General features: G+C 43.6%; 1 protein-coding gene across 1 annotated transcript in view; it reads right to left on the bottom strand.

Annotated features, from left to right (window-relative positions):
• rab24 (RAB24, member RAS oncogene family) overlaps positions 1-14,658 on the bottom strand; it is a 38,179-nt gene that overhangs the window by 21,198 nt on the left and 2,323 nt on the right. Inside the window, exons 2-5 of the mRNA XM_085995436.1 lie at positions 6,805-7,022; positions 5,678-5,746; positions 1,187-1,265; positions 35-102 (exon numbers count right to left, since the gene is read on the bottom strand). Coding sequence (XP_085851562.1) covers positions 35-102; positions 1,187-1,265; positions 5,678-5,746; positions 6,805-6,921 — 333 coding nt within the window. The 5' untranslated portion in view covers positions 6,922-7,022. The remainder of the gene's footprint in view (positions 1-34; positions 103-1,186; positions 1,266-5,677; positions 5,747-6,804; positions 7,023-14,658) is intronic.

Here is a 14,658-nt window from a genome sequence, read left to right as displayed (position 1 = left end):
AAAACCAGTTCCTCAGCATTATATCAAAACTCACCTCTTCACAGTTCTGGACTTCGTTCACCCAGAATCTAGCCCTTGTATAGCTGCTACTGTCAGTCAGATCTGGAAGAGAGGAAGGCCATTCAATAACTACACATAATACCAGAGTGGGCAGCCATCAGAAAAAGGCTTTTAGAAATGTAGAAGATTCTACTATTTGCAATTTATAGTGAAATTGTAAACACATTCTGAAGACTTGCACAAACAGTGGAAGTCTTCCCTCAGCCCGAGTAGTTTAAGGGGGTAGCAATGTTTTACATTTAATTCAGTTTCCTCCCACCCTGTTAAACAGAAGCTGGATCAATAAATCCTTGCACTTCAAGGCTACAAAAGTGTTTTTCTGGCGGCATCTCCAATCCTTCCACAAGACACCACTATGGGGAGCAACTTCTAACAAGCTCATTAAACACTCAATCCAATGCGCTATTCAGAAATAAAAATAACTTTTCAAGGAACAATTCATGATATTCCCAAGTGCTTGAGGTGGTGAAAGATCAGTCAATGAAAGGTCTTTGTGCATCAGACCCGAATGTAATTTCTGATGCCGAGTTGAAGCAAAATGTGTTGGAAAACTGGTTTTAAACCCAGGATAACGCAGCTCTGCTATGCCATCTAAATGGCTAAATAAACATACAAGTACAAAGAGTCATTTACATTATACAGAACATCTTCCTCCAATATGGTAGGTCAGGTGATTGTCATTCAAATCAGGCTCCCATGCAGGGGCTGTGCACACAGTAACAGGCCATCCATCATGGGGCAGTTTACATCACATCTTTCTTTAAATTCCTTTATTGAATAATTTGAAGAAAAACAAGGAGCAATTCCTGTTGGAACTGCTCAAGTTATGGCCAGGTCAGAAACTGTGGAGTTCACCAATTGCCACACTATAGGGAAGTTTGAATTTAGGAAATTTGGAACAAACTATGCCCACCACCACCTTCTCACCACATCCCAGGAACGAATGAAAAAAACCCCAGCAGGTTTTGATTCTGCAAGGTCTAAATTCATGATGTTTATAATGGCAAACAGCAGCCAAATCACCGGGTTTATTTATTTTCTTCTGGTAAATAGTCCCACATCGGCCACTACAATGCAGATTATGCACAGCACAAACCCAAGCATAGTACAGTTCCAGCTTTCTTACCAAAGCACACAACAGCTGCTCGGGCTCCTCGATAGTAGATTCTGCTCATGGACTCGTACCGTTCTGACCCTGCAGTGTCCTGATGGGGAAACAAAATATATCCACAGCTTACAAAAAGTATACACCAAACAAACACACATTTGAGCACCCTCCAATATCCTAACTACCTTGCAATTGCTTCGCAAGACTTGACTTCATGACAACAGGCTCCTGACCTCAGCACAGCACAGGCCAAGCGCTTCCTACTTTGGGAAAGAGGTTGAAGAGAAAGGAAACATGACATGCCAGGTAATCATTTCAGGGCTACTCCACTCGCAGCACTACAACTGGCAAAGATCCCTGCTGGCCCCATCAGTCGCTGAACTGGACATGAACACCTGAAAGAGGAGGAGAGAGCAGCTAGCCCATTGAGTAAGGATACCATCATGCTGTGCCACAGATTCATGGGCTGGGAGATGGAAAGGTAAAAAAAAAAAATTGTGCATTCTCAAAGATTTCAAAACAAATAGCTAAATCAACCCAAGTGACGTTCTGGTGGGAGAGGGTTAAGGACAATCTCTAACCATAAATTCCAGACAAAGACAATTCATTTTTGTCACAGAAACCACTACTTTGACAAGGAAGGAAACTAAATGTCTGAACATCAAATAGTGTAAATAATGGACATTAGTGAGAACCTACACCACAGAAATCCAATGAAAAAGTCCAGATGAGTTCATAAACTAGGGGGGATGACACTCAAGTGGTTTGAACCCTGAAACGCAAGCCTTAAATCCATTTAACTGGTGCTCCCTGGTAGCTAAGTGGCATATCCATGGCATTGTGCAAGCACTGCAGACAGGGTTCAATCCATGGTTTATGCTGCGTAACCCAGTCTCCTGGTGGCAGTAAGAACATTAAAATTGGCCTCAACTTACCTGAGAGGGGGAGGAAATAGCTAAAAACTGAAACACATAGACAAAGGTCCCGCTCCTAATCACTATCCAGAGGCATCTGCCAGAAAGTGCATGCTTGAAAAGGATTGGGCTTGGCTCTGATACCCTCCCACAATCAAATATTCCTGCATTCACTCTCTAGGCTTAAACATGATGAATGGCCACTTGGGTGAGCTAGAGGAAGCCTGCTAGTTCCTGTGTAAATACACCCAACTGGAGTCACCATTTTCAGGCGAGAGGTGCGCTGAGAGAACTGGAGGGGAGGGAGAGAGAAGAGAATAATCATTCCCTTGTATCTTTTGCAATTTATGGGCCGGATATTCCGATCCCTATGGGTGGGTACGCGTTGTGTACCCACCCATAGGGACATTGGAAATGCCGGTTTCAGGCATGCACTGCGCATGTGCTGAAAACCGGCATTTCCAATCTGTCAAGAAAGCTCTCGACAGATCCTCCAGCGTAAGGCCTGTTTTTACCAGGATAAGAGTTGAAAAAAGTTTTTTTTTTTTTTTTTTAAATTTCCACTGATTTATCATTTAAAAATACTTAAAAAGGTAAGTTCATTTTTAGCCCTGTAAAAAACTTTAATTATTTTTTTCAAAAATTTAAAGTTTTGTTTAAAATAGTTAATTTATTGTACTTTCAAGTCATTTTAAAAATGTGATTTTTTTTTAATTTAAAGTTTTACTATGTTTTGGGGGTGATCACCATTCATATATTTGACAGGTCTTCCTGTCAAATGTATGAAGGGAGATTCCCTTCTTTGATTGGCTCCCCATGGCCCACGTGATCCCAGAGACGCTGCGAACTACCTGTGCTTCTGGGATACGAGGGCCCTGCGCACCGGCAGTTTGGAGAGGCCCAACATCGGAATTGTGCGCGCCCCAGGAGCCCTCAGGTAAGGGCGTAGATTTTTCCAGATCACAGTTCTCCGCCCGCGGGAGGCCTACAATCGGAATATCTGGGCCTATGTCTTATTTCATCCCTGTGTTTGCAAGACAGTTTTGGTCTCCATATTACAGAAAGGATATTGAGGCACTGCAGAAGGTGCAAAAAATGTTTACAAGGATGATACCAGAACTAAGAGGTTATACTTATTTGGAAAGACTGAACAGGCATGGGTCACTTTTCCCTAGAAAAGTGAAGCCTGAAGGGTGGCCAGAACTAGGGGCCATAAATATAAGATAGTCACCAATAAATCCAATGAATTAGAGGTACATGTAACAAGGGTAATACAGTAATCATGGGGGACTTTAATCTACATGTAGACTAGGCAAACCAAATTTGCAGTAATAGTGTGGAGGACGAATTCATGGAATGTATGCAAGATAGTTTTCTAGATCAGTATGTTGAGGAACCAACTAGGGAACAGGTTATTTTAGATCTAGTATTGTGCAATGAGAAAGGGTTAATTAATAACCTTATAGTAAAGGGGCCTTTAGGGAAGAATGACCATAATATGATAGAATTTTATATTGAGTTTGAAAGTGATTTAGTTAAATCCGAAACTACAGTCTTAAATCTAAACAAAGTAAACTACGTAGGTATGAAGGGCGAGTTGGCTAAGGTAGATTGGGAAACTACATTAAAAGGTATGATGGTAGAGAAGCAATGGCTAGCATTTAAAGAATTAATACATAATTTACAACAAACATACATTTCTTTAAGGCACAAAAACCCCACAGGAAAAGCAGTCTAACCGTGGCTAACAAGAGAAGTTAAAGATAGTATTAGATCAAAGGAAGAGGTTTATAATGTTGCCAACAAAAGTAGTAAGCCTGAGGATTGGGAGGATTTTAGAATTCAGCAAAGGAGGACCAAGAAATTGATAAAGAAAGGGGAAAATAGAATAAAAGAATAAACTAGCGAGAGACATAAAAACAGACTGTAAAAGCTTCTATAGGTATGTAAAAAAGAAAAGATTAGTGAAAGTAAATGTGGGTCCCTTACAGGCTGAGACATTATAATGTGGAATAAGGAAATGGCAGAGAAATTAAATAAATTGTCTCTGTCTTCACAGAAGACGCAAAAAACTACCCAGAAATAGTGGAGAACCAAGGGTCTAGTGAGAATGAGGAACTGGAAGAAATTAGTATTAGTAAAAACATAGTACTGGAGAAATTAATGGGACTGAAAGCCAATAAATCCCCATGACCTGATGGCGTACATCCTAGGGTTTTGAAAGAAGTGGCCATAGAGATAGTGGATGCATTGGTTGTCATTTTCCAAAATTCCATAGATTTTAGAATGGTTCCTGCAGATTGGAAGGTAGCAAATGTAACCCCACTATTTAAGAAAGGCGGGAAGAGAGAAAAGGGGGAACTATGGACCAATTAGCCTGACATCATTGGTAGGAAAAATGCTAGAATCTATTATTAAGGATGTGGTTAACAGGGCACTTAGAAAATAATAATAGGATTGAGCAGAGTCAACACAGATTTATGAAAGGGAAATCATGTCTGACAAATCAGTTCATTTTTTGAGGTTGTAACTAGCAGAATAGATGAGGAACCAGTGGATGTGGTGTATTTGGATTTTCAGAACGCATTCGATAAGGTTCGACAAGAATGAGGGGTGATCTCATTGAAACATACAAAATTCTTACAGGGCTCGACAGGGTAGATGCAGTGAGGATGTTTTCCCTGGCTGGGGAGTCCAGAACCAGGAGTGTCTAGAACCAGGGGTCACAGTCTCAGAAGAAGGGGTCAGCCATTTAGGACTGAGATGAGGAGAAATTTCTTCACTCAGAGGGTGGTGAATCTTTGGAATTCTCTACCCCAGAGGGCTGTGGAGGTTCAGTCATTGAGTATATTCAAGACAGAGATCGATACATTTTTGAATATTAAGGGAACCAAGGGATATGGGGATAGTGCAGGAAAGTGAAGATGAGGTAGAAGATCAGCCATGATCTTACTGAATGGCGGAGCAGGCTGGAAGGGCCAAATGGCCTACTCCTGCTCCTTGTTCTTCTGTTCAATAGGGAATTGAGGAGGAACTTCTTTACCCAGAGAGTGGTTAGAATGTGGAACTCAGTACAAAAAGGAGTAGTTGAGGTGAATAGCATAGATGCATTTAAGGGGAAGCTAGATAAACACGAGGGAGAAAGGAATAGAAGATTATGCTGATAGGGTTTGATGAAGAAAAGGGTTTGATGAAGAAAAGTGGGAGTAAGGCTTATGTGGAGCATAAACACTGGCATAGACCAGTTGGGCCGAATGGCCTGTTTCTGTCTGTACATTCTATGTAAAAACCATCAGTACACGCCACTGCCAGAGGATGACTTGTACACTCGATCAATAACTTGATATTATTGCAGGTTCATCAAAAAAAAACTTCCGGGGATTCCCGGTTATATTTATCTTTACTGATGAAACAAACACTGCTACATATTTGTGATGTGGGCTTACACAATCAGCCTCAGCCGCATCAAATAGAACTACACAAACATGGACACCCATTCAACAATGCTTTCAGTAATCAAATCAAATTAACCCCCTCTCTCCCAAATAACCCACCCAATATGATAACCACTCCAGAACTAAAGGCAACAACTTACCCAGATGCCAAGTGTGATCGCCTTTTCACCAACATGGATAAGTTTGGCTACAAACGCAGCCCCGATTGTCTGAAACAGAAACCAGCGGATTAAGTGTCGGCCTGTTCCCTGAAAACCCTTGTAACATAGTTAACTTACATTCATTAGCCATTTGCTCAAAATACCTGGTTTTGTGTTGACAGCAATTTTTCCACAGAGATGCTGTTGCAATGAGAACCAAATAACTGGGCTAAATATTAACTTCCTAAACTGGAGTGTGGTGGGGAGAGGGGAATTAGTTAGGCATCTTGGATTTACTGTGACAAACGCTGCAATTATTAATCCCTGATATATAGGACACATGAAAAGGAACGCACTGGCCCAGAATCACCAGCTGTGTCTGATTTTATTCATGTGAAGCGCCTTGGGATCTTTTATTACGTTAAAGGCACTATTATATATGCAAATTGTTGTAACTTTGATCAATTGCATCATAACCTCACCATCAATAACTTCTTTACTGTAACATGCCCACTGTCATTCTCCCTGGCTGGACTCCTACAGTATGTGGAAGATGCTGATTGAGGAAGCATAAACTGTTGACTTGTGATCAAATGCTCTCGAGATGTTTCCCAGGGCGTGACCATATTTCCATCCATTATTTTAATTTAACTTTCTTGTTATTGTTATATTTGTTTTGGAACATCAGTTTGGGTTGACCAAGCCTTCCCTGAATGATTGGTGATGTACTCACTGTAGGGGCAGACACACTTTGATGGGCGGCAGTAATTTGCAGCCTCTGTTATTACATTAGCACTTAATGCACTTGGAGCAAATGTATTTTAACAGGAGCATTAACCTGGTTATTTTAAATGGGTTAATGCCTCCATTAAAATAGTGCAGAGAGGAATTAGATACATGATTTTACACTTTTCACACATCTTTTTCCATCAGCCATTCCTTAGCTTAGTTACTTAATTTCTCCACATAACTCTGAATACTATCAATCAGCCACACACTTGGCTGGCATCACCAGCAAATCTGATAATATTACCAATGGCACAATCCTCCAAATAAACAGCGTGTTCAGGGGTAAAGGCATCTGGTTAAACATTGCCTGGAGCACAATCAGTCCGAATCATACTCACATTCTGATATGGGCCGTTGAGAAAACGATTGTGAACATATCTCTCCACCAGACTAGTCTTTCCCACAAATTCCTTTCCCAGCATTACCACCTTCACATCAACCCGCTGTCCACTCATTCTGTGACCCCTGCTGCCCACAGTCTACGTTTAGGTACAGTAGGAGAGCTTATTTTCACCATACACAACAGCAATGTGGTTGTCAGCTGGAATGGCTTCACCTGGAGAAGAGGAAGAACAGAGACGGTTAAAGGCATATGTGGAATTGCCTTTTCAGGTATCTAAAACAATGCTATTAACAGGAGATGACTAAGCCCTCCAACACGCACGTTTACAAATCCGTACACCAGCTTTGCCCTTACAGGTATCGGTTTCGTCTCCCTCACGCTCTCATTCTGCTAACTGGATACATGACTTTACACTTTTCACACACTTTTTTTCCATCAGTCATTTATGGGCAACAAATGCTGGCCTTGCCAGCGACGCCCACATCCCATGAACAAATTTTTAAAAAATTAGATGCGTGAAACCAAGTTATGAAGATAGGAAGTTGACAGCAACACACAGGAAATTGCAGTTCTCAAGTTCAACCTCAAGCCAAACAAAACATGGTGCCCTATTATTTTATTCCTTCAAAACCAGTTTCCCCTTTCTGCAAATAAAATGCATTTTATTAAAAGGCGTAGCTCTTACTGAGAGTGAGAAAGAGAGAGAGAGAGGGAGCGCGGATGGCCTGGCAGGGAGCGAGGGGGGCCCAGCAGGGAGGGAGCCTCGGCAGGGAGGGCGATCGGGAGCGGGGGGAGGGGAAGAGAGCGAGAGCTAGAATGAGAGAAAGAGAAAGGAAAAAAGGGCAGGTTTGATCAGGAAAGAGAGAGGAAAAAAAAGTGTTCAAACAAAATAAAACCAAGCTCATACCAGAAACTCAAAACATACACTTTTGCTGCAATCCAGTATGTTCTTGCCCAATCTTGCTTCATCACCAGAAACCTGCTCGACACTGGCACCTCTGCAGCAGTCACTGCACCCCCTTCTGAATGTGCAGTACATTCAAAATGTGAGAATGATACAGCCAAAAGGACACTTAATGTTTTAAGAACATACAGTTCATCTCACTGAAGCCTCTTCTGAGTTTATCTTTAGTTGCATTACTGATTACAATACGGGACCAAGTCATAGAGTCATAACGGCACAGAAGGAGGCCATTCAGCCCATCGAGTCCGTGCCGGCTCTCTGTAGAGCAATCCAGTCAGTCCCATTCCCCCGCTCTATTCCTGTAGCCCTGCAAGTTTATTTTCCTCAAGTGCCTATCCAGTCTCCCCTTGAAAACATTGAGTGTCTCTGTTTCTACCACTTCCGGCGGCAGCGAGTTCCAGGTCCTCACTACTCGCTGCGTAAAAAAGTTTTTCCTCACATCCCCCCTGTATCTCTTGCCCAAAACCTGAAATCTGTGTCCCCTAGTCCTTGTACCATCAACTAGTGGAAACAGCCTTTCGCCGTCTAGCCTATCCAAACCCGTCATAATCTTGTACACCTCTATCAAATCACCCCGCAACCTCCTTTGCTCTAATGAAAACAAATCCAGCTTCTCCAACCTGTCCTTGTAGCCAAGATCCCCCATCCCCAGAACCATTCTGGTAAATCTCCTCTGCACCCTCTCAAGGGCCTTCACATCCTTTCTAAAGTGTGGTGACCAGAACTGGACGCAATACTCCAGTTGTGGCCTAACCAGCGCTTTATAAAGGTTCAGCATAACTTCCCTACTTTTGTACTCCATTCCTGTATTTATGAAGCCCAAGATCCCATATGCTTTGCTAACCACTCTCTCATTATGTCCCGCCACCTTCAGGGACCTATGCACATTAACTCCCAGGTCCCTCTCTCCCTGCACACTCTTTATAACTGTGCCATTAAGTGTATATTGCCTCTCCCTGTTCCTTCTGCCAAAATGCATCACCTCACACTTCTCTGTATTAAATTCCATCTGCTACTTGTCTGCCCATTCTGCTAGCCTTTCTATGTCCTGTTGCAGTTGATTGGTATCATCCTCACTGTTTGCCACACCCCCAAGTTTGGGGTCATCGGCAAATTTAGAAATTCTACTCTGTATTCCAATATCCAGGTCATTTATATATATCAAAAAAAGCAGTGGCCCCAGCACTGACCCTTGGGGAACACCACTGTCTACCATCCTCCAGTCTGAAAAACAGCCATTTACCACAACTTGCTGGTTTCTGTCCTTAAGCCAATTTCTTATCCAAGCTGCCACTGACCCACCTATTCCATGAGCCTCAATTTTGTTAACTAGCCTTCTATGTGGTGCTTTGTCAAATGCCTTCCGAAAATCCATGTAGACAACATCCATTGCATTCCCTTCATCAATCCTCCCTGTTACTTCATCAAAAAATTCAATTAGATTAGTCAAACACGATCTGCCTTTTACAAATCCATGTTGGCTCTCCTTAATTAGCTTAAACCTCTCCAAGTGCCCGTTAAGTTTTTCCTTGATGATTGTTTCTAAAATTTTACCCACCACTGATAGTAATTACAGGCCGGTCAGTTTACAGGCCGGTCAGTTTAACAAGAGTGTCCTTGCACCCTTTCTTGAACAATGGTGTCACATTTGCCACTTTCCAATCCTCAGGCATCTCCCCTGCATCTAGGGAAGATTGGAAAATTATGGCAAGCCTTTCCGCTATCTCCTCCCCCACTTCCCTTAGCAACCTGGGATGCAAGCCATCTGGACCAGGCGACTTATCCACTCTAAGCATACCCAGCCTTTCTAGTACATCCTGTCTATCACTTTTCACCGATTCCATTGCTTCTACCTTTTCTACTTCTACCGATATTTTGTCAGCATCCATCTCCTTAGTAAACACCGATACAAAGTACTGATCGAGTATGCTAGCCTTGCCCTGCACCTTAAGCATATATCACCTTCTTTGTCCCTAATAGGCCCCACCACGCCTCTTACTACCTGCTTACTGTTTACATGCCGGTAGAAGGTTTTTGGGTTCCCTTTTATGTTAACCGCCATTCTACTCTCATATTCTCCCTTTGCCAATCTTATTTTCATCTTCACTTCCCCTCTCAACTTATTGTATTTGGTCTGGTTCTCCATTGAAGAATTCACCTGACATTCATCATACACCCTCTTTTTTTGTTTCATCATTTTCTCTATCTCGCTCATCATCCAAGGAGCCCTTGCTTTGGTTCCCTTCCCTCTTGTTGGAATGTACCTAGCCTGTACTTGGAACATCTCCTCCTTAAAGATCACACGTTGTTCCGCTACAGTTTTTCCTGTCAGTCTTTGGTTCCATTTTACCCTGGCTAGATCCTTTTGTATCCCATTGAAGTTAGCCCTATTCCAGTTTAGATGTTCCACTCTAGATTGTTCCTTGCTCCTCCCCATTGCTAATCTAAATCTTATGGTACGATGATCACTCGTACCCAAGTGTTCTCCCACAGACACTTGGTCGACCTGGCCCATCTCATTCCCCAGCACCAGATCCAGCAATGCCTCCTTCCTAGTTGGGCCAAGAATATACTGGTCAAGGAAATTCCCCTGAACACATTTCAGAAATTCCTCCTCCTCCTTTCCCTTTACCCTAGCATTATCCCAATCGATATTTGGGTAATTAAAGTCCCCCAGTATCACCACTCTATAGTTCTTGCACATCTCTGCGATTTTCCTGCAGATTTGCTCCTCCACCTCCCTCTCACTATTTGGAGGCCTGCAGAATACCCCCAATAGCGTGATCATACCCTTTTTGCTCAACTCTAACCAAATGGATTCTGTCCTTGTCCTCTCAAGAATATCCTCCCTTTCCAACACTACAATGTCTTCCTTAATCAGCACTGCCACCCCACCTCCCTTTTTTCCTTTCCTATCTTTTCTGAACACCTTTTACCCTTGAACATTAAGTGCCCAGTCCTCACCGTTGTTAAGCCACGTTTCCGTTATTGTCACAACATCATATTGCCACGGCTAATTGTGCTTGTAGCTCACCAACCTTACGTACATGCATTCTAAACTCATTTTTCGTGGTCTTTCTTAGTCTGCTCCTATCTAATATTGTACTACTTCCGCCTCTAGTACTACTTTCTTCTCCAGTACTATCCAACACACTCACTCTTTTATGCACCTTATTCCTCTTTTCTACTCCTATATGCTGGTGCCCACCCCCCTGCCAAGCTAGTTTAAACCCTCCCCAACAGCACTAGCAAACCTCCCCGCGAGAATATTGGTCCCGGCTCTGTTGAGGTGTAACCCGTCCGGCTTGTACAGGTCCCACCTTCCCCAGAAATGGTCCCAATGACTCAGGAATCTAAAGCCCTCCCTCCTGCACCATCTCTCCAGCCACGCATTCATCTGTTCTATCCTCCTATTCCTGTACTCACTAGCACATGGCACCGGAAGTAATCCGGAGATTACTACCTTTGAGGTCCTGCTTTTTAATCTCTCTCCTAGCTACCTATAGTCTGCCTGCAGGACCTCATCCCTCTTTCTGCCTATGTCGTTGGTACCGATATAGACAACGACCTCTGGCTGTTCACCCTCCCCCCTCAGAGTGTCCTGCAGCCGCTCAGTGACATCCTTGACCCTGACACCAGGGAGGCAACATACCATCCTGGAGTCACGTCTGCATCCGCAGAAACGCCTATCTGTTCCCCTAACCAATGAATCCCCCATCACTGTTGCTCTTCCACTCTTCTTCCTCCCTCCCCCCCCACCCCCCGTGCAGCTGAGCCACCAGTGGTGCCGTGGCCTTGGCTCTGGCTGCTCTCCCCAGAGGAGCTATCACCCCCACCACTTTCCAGAACTGTGAACCGGTTAGCGAGCGAGATGTACTCTGGGGATTCCTGCCCTACCTGCCTGGTCCTCCTTCTCTGTCTGGCGGTCACCCATTCCCTCTCTGCCTGCACATTCTGAGGCTGTGAGGTGACCACTTCTACAAACGTGCTTTCCAAGTATTTCTTAGCCTCGCGGATGCACTGTACTGACTCCAGTTGCCGCTCAAGCTCCAAAACCTGGAGCTCAAGTTGCTGCAGCTGGCGTCACTTACTGCACACGTGGTCATCCAGGCCGCAAGAAGCATCCAGGATATCCCACATGGCACAGGATGTGCAAATCATGGACTGAGCTGCCCTGCCATGCCTCTATTTACCAGACTATGGAGTTAAGTTTTAAGTTTATTTCTGCTAAATTAAGAAACACTCAACAGCTACCCACCAATCAGCACTTCCCTTTATTTAGATAGGCTATGATCTACTTAGCAGAAATATACTCAGACAGAACAAAAAAAACTTACCACAAATACTCACCTCTCAGCTCCCTTGTGCCAGCGACACCTTTGAATTCTGACTTCACTCCTTCGTTGTGTCGCTTGCCAACTGTCTCCCTCACAGGTAGTCCACTCACTCAGACTCCCAGGTCTCTGCTCCGTGCTGTCTTTAACCCCGGTCTCCGACTCCATTCCTCCCACAGGTCCGCTCGCTCAGACTCCCAGGTTTCTGCTCCGCGCTGCCTTTATCCCCGATCTTCGACTCCGTTCCTCCTACAGGTAGTCCGCTCGCTCAGACTCCCAGGTCTCTGCTCCATGCTGTCTTTAACCCCGGTCTCCGACTCTATTCCTCCCACAGGTCCGCTTGCTCAGACTCCCAGGTTTCTGCTCCGCGCTGCCTTTATCCCCGATCTTCGACTCCGTTCCTCCTGCAGGTAGTCCGCTCGCTCACTTGGTGTAGAATCCCACCCTGCAACTACAGAATGGAGACTGCGCTCCCACCCTGCAATCATACCCTACACAGTCACAGTTACAGAGCTTGACCAAGAGTAAAAGCCTTACAACACCTACAATCATAGCTACAGAATCTGACCGAGATTAGAAGCCCCCTAGTCACAGCTACAATGCCTGACTGCAATTAGCGGCCCAGCCTACACAATCACAGCTCCAGAGCCTGTGATTACAAACCTGCCCTACATTGCTAAAGTCTGACTGCAATTAGAAGTGTCACCTATGCAATCACAGCTACGGAGCATAACCAAAATTAGAAACCCATCTTACACAGCCACATGACTGATCCAACACAACAAAATACTTTTAAAACCAATTTGACATGATAAAAGAGTTATCCTGATGGTGAACATTAACCTTTCTGACCTGTTAGTGTAAACAAACTCAAACAAAAGGCCTAATGTACTGAACAGATTTCTGTTGACAGCAATTGTTCTTGAAAGTGCTAAGAGATACAGTTGCTGACAGGATTATGCAACTTGTCACTTTTCACTGAACGTTGCGGTTTGCCCGTGCACACACAAGCAGCTACAATCCATAACCAATGTATAATATGGCATGCTAAGTGAGGTTCGGAGAAAATGGACAGTTACAAATAATATTCATGTTTTATAACATAGCTGGTTTTGAAACTATGTGCGACCATCAGCCCTTCCAGCCAAACTGTGGAAGCACCCTGTGCCTCATTCGTATTGCACAATAATTGTCACAAGTACAAAATCATACTAACAGTGTTAGCAATCATTTCTATTAATATCGCCTACCCTAAATAACAGACCCTTTCAGAAGGCACAGAATGCAGCAGTTTCAATCACTGTAGACAGAGAGTTGTGCCTTGAATATGTGCCTCACATTATCACAGAAAACTGTCCAAACGTTCACCTGCAGTAATACTGTAAGCAGGGCTCTACAAGGGGAAAATTGGGAGGCGGAGGCAGATCCATCCAGCCCAAATGGGAGAAAGGGGACTTGGAAGCTGCACTGGAGAAGAAGCAGCAACATTAACTTAGTGGAGCGGAGGTAAGGGGGTAACTTTGAATATAACCAGATTATACACTATTCAGGTCAGCCAGCAAATCTCAACAATGCACCCATGAGGGCATACACATTGACCCTGTATTTAAGGCACAGCTAATGGAGCATGATTTCCAGCCTTCTCCTCACTGCCATATTATACACTATTTACTCGATTCAGTTCCTGCACATTTCTATTCCCTGTTCATAAGCAGTAGAATCTCATTATGTTCCAGAGTGATTAAGACTGTCCCCCTTGTTTCAACTGCAGACATTAGACTACACAGCATAGCAGTAGCACATGGATCCTGACCAGACATTGCTGCTTGTTCAAGCATACTGGGGGGGGGGGGGGGGGGAGGGAGGGAGGGCATTTTTGAACATCTCTGGATATGGGAAAAAAATCATGTTAAATGAAAAATGATTCTTACATTCGCTATACATTGTCACATCTTATTTTAAAACATTAATCGCTTCCTCCTCAAAATCTGTGATTCTTTACTCTCCCTCTTCCTAATTTATCTACTTCCCTGTTACAACTTCCAAGTCCCCTCTCTTTCATTTGTGGTGGATGCCTCTGACTCCCAGCTGAGGCCTGTTTACAGTCCTACTGCAAGTAAACATTAGGGCAGTTTTCTGCAATGTGAAACACTTAAGTCAAGGAACAACTCTCTGCCAACAGTGATTGAAACTGCTATAATCTAGGCTTCCTGAAAGGGACTGTTATTTAGGGCAGGGGATATTATTAGGATTGTTGCTAACCCTATTAGTGCCACTACTCTATATGCCTCTTGCACACCCCTGTCCCAAATCTCTCTTGCTATCGATAGCGCAGTTGCTATTCATGAACAAAAGTGTTTACGTCCTCGCAGAAAGGATTTTCTGTTGCACATGTACTGTTAATACATACAATAATTATAACAATGAAAGCTCTGATTTGGCTGATGGCTTTCCTCCCTACCTTGTGGGGAAAGCAACACAAAGTACCAATTACAGTATTGTTTAATATTCTACAGCAGCCAGTTAGTCACAGTAGTTCTGTGGTTAGGTT

The sequence above is a fragment of the Somniosus microcephalus genome, chromosome 8, assembly GCF_052327205.1.
Source record: "Somniosus microcephalus isolate GS21.2 chromosome 8, FLI_Smic_1.0, whole genome shotgun sequence".
Lineage (NCBI taxonomy): Eukaryota > Metazoa > Chordata > Chondrichthyes > Squaliformes > Somniosidae > Somniosus > Somniosus microcephalus.
Note: the sequence above shows the minus strand (reverse complement) of the source record. Positions and strands in the feature narration are given on the sequence as shown.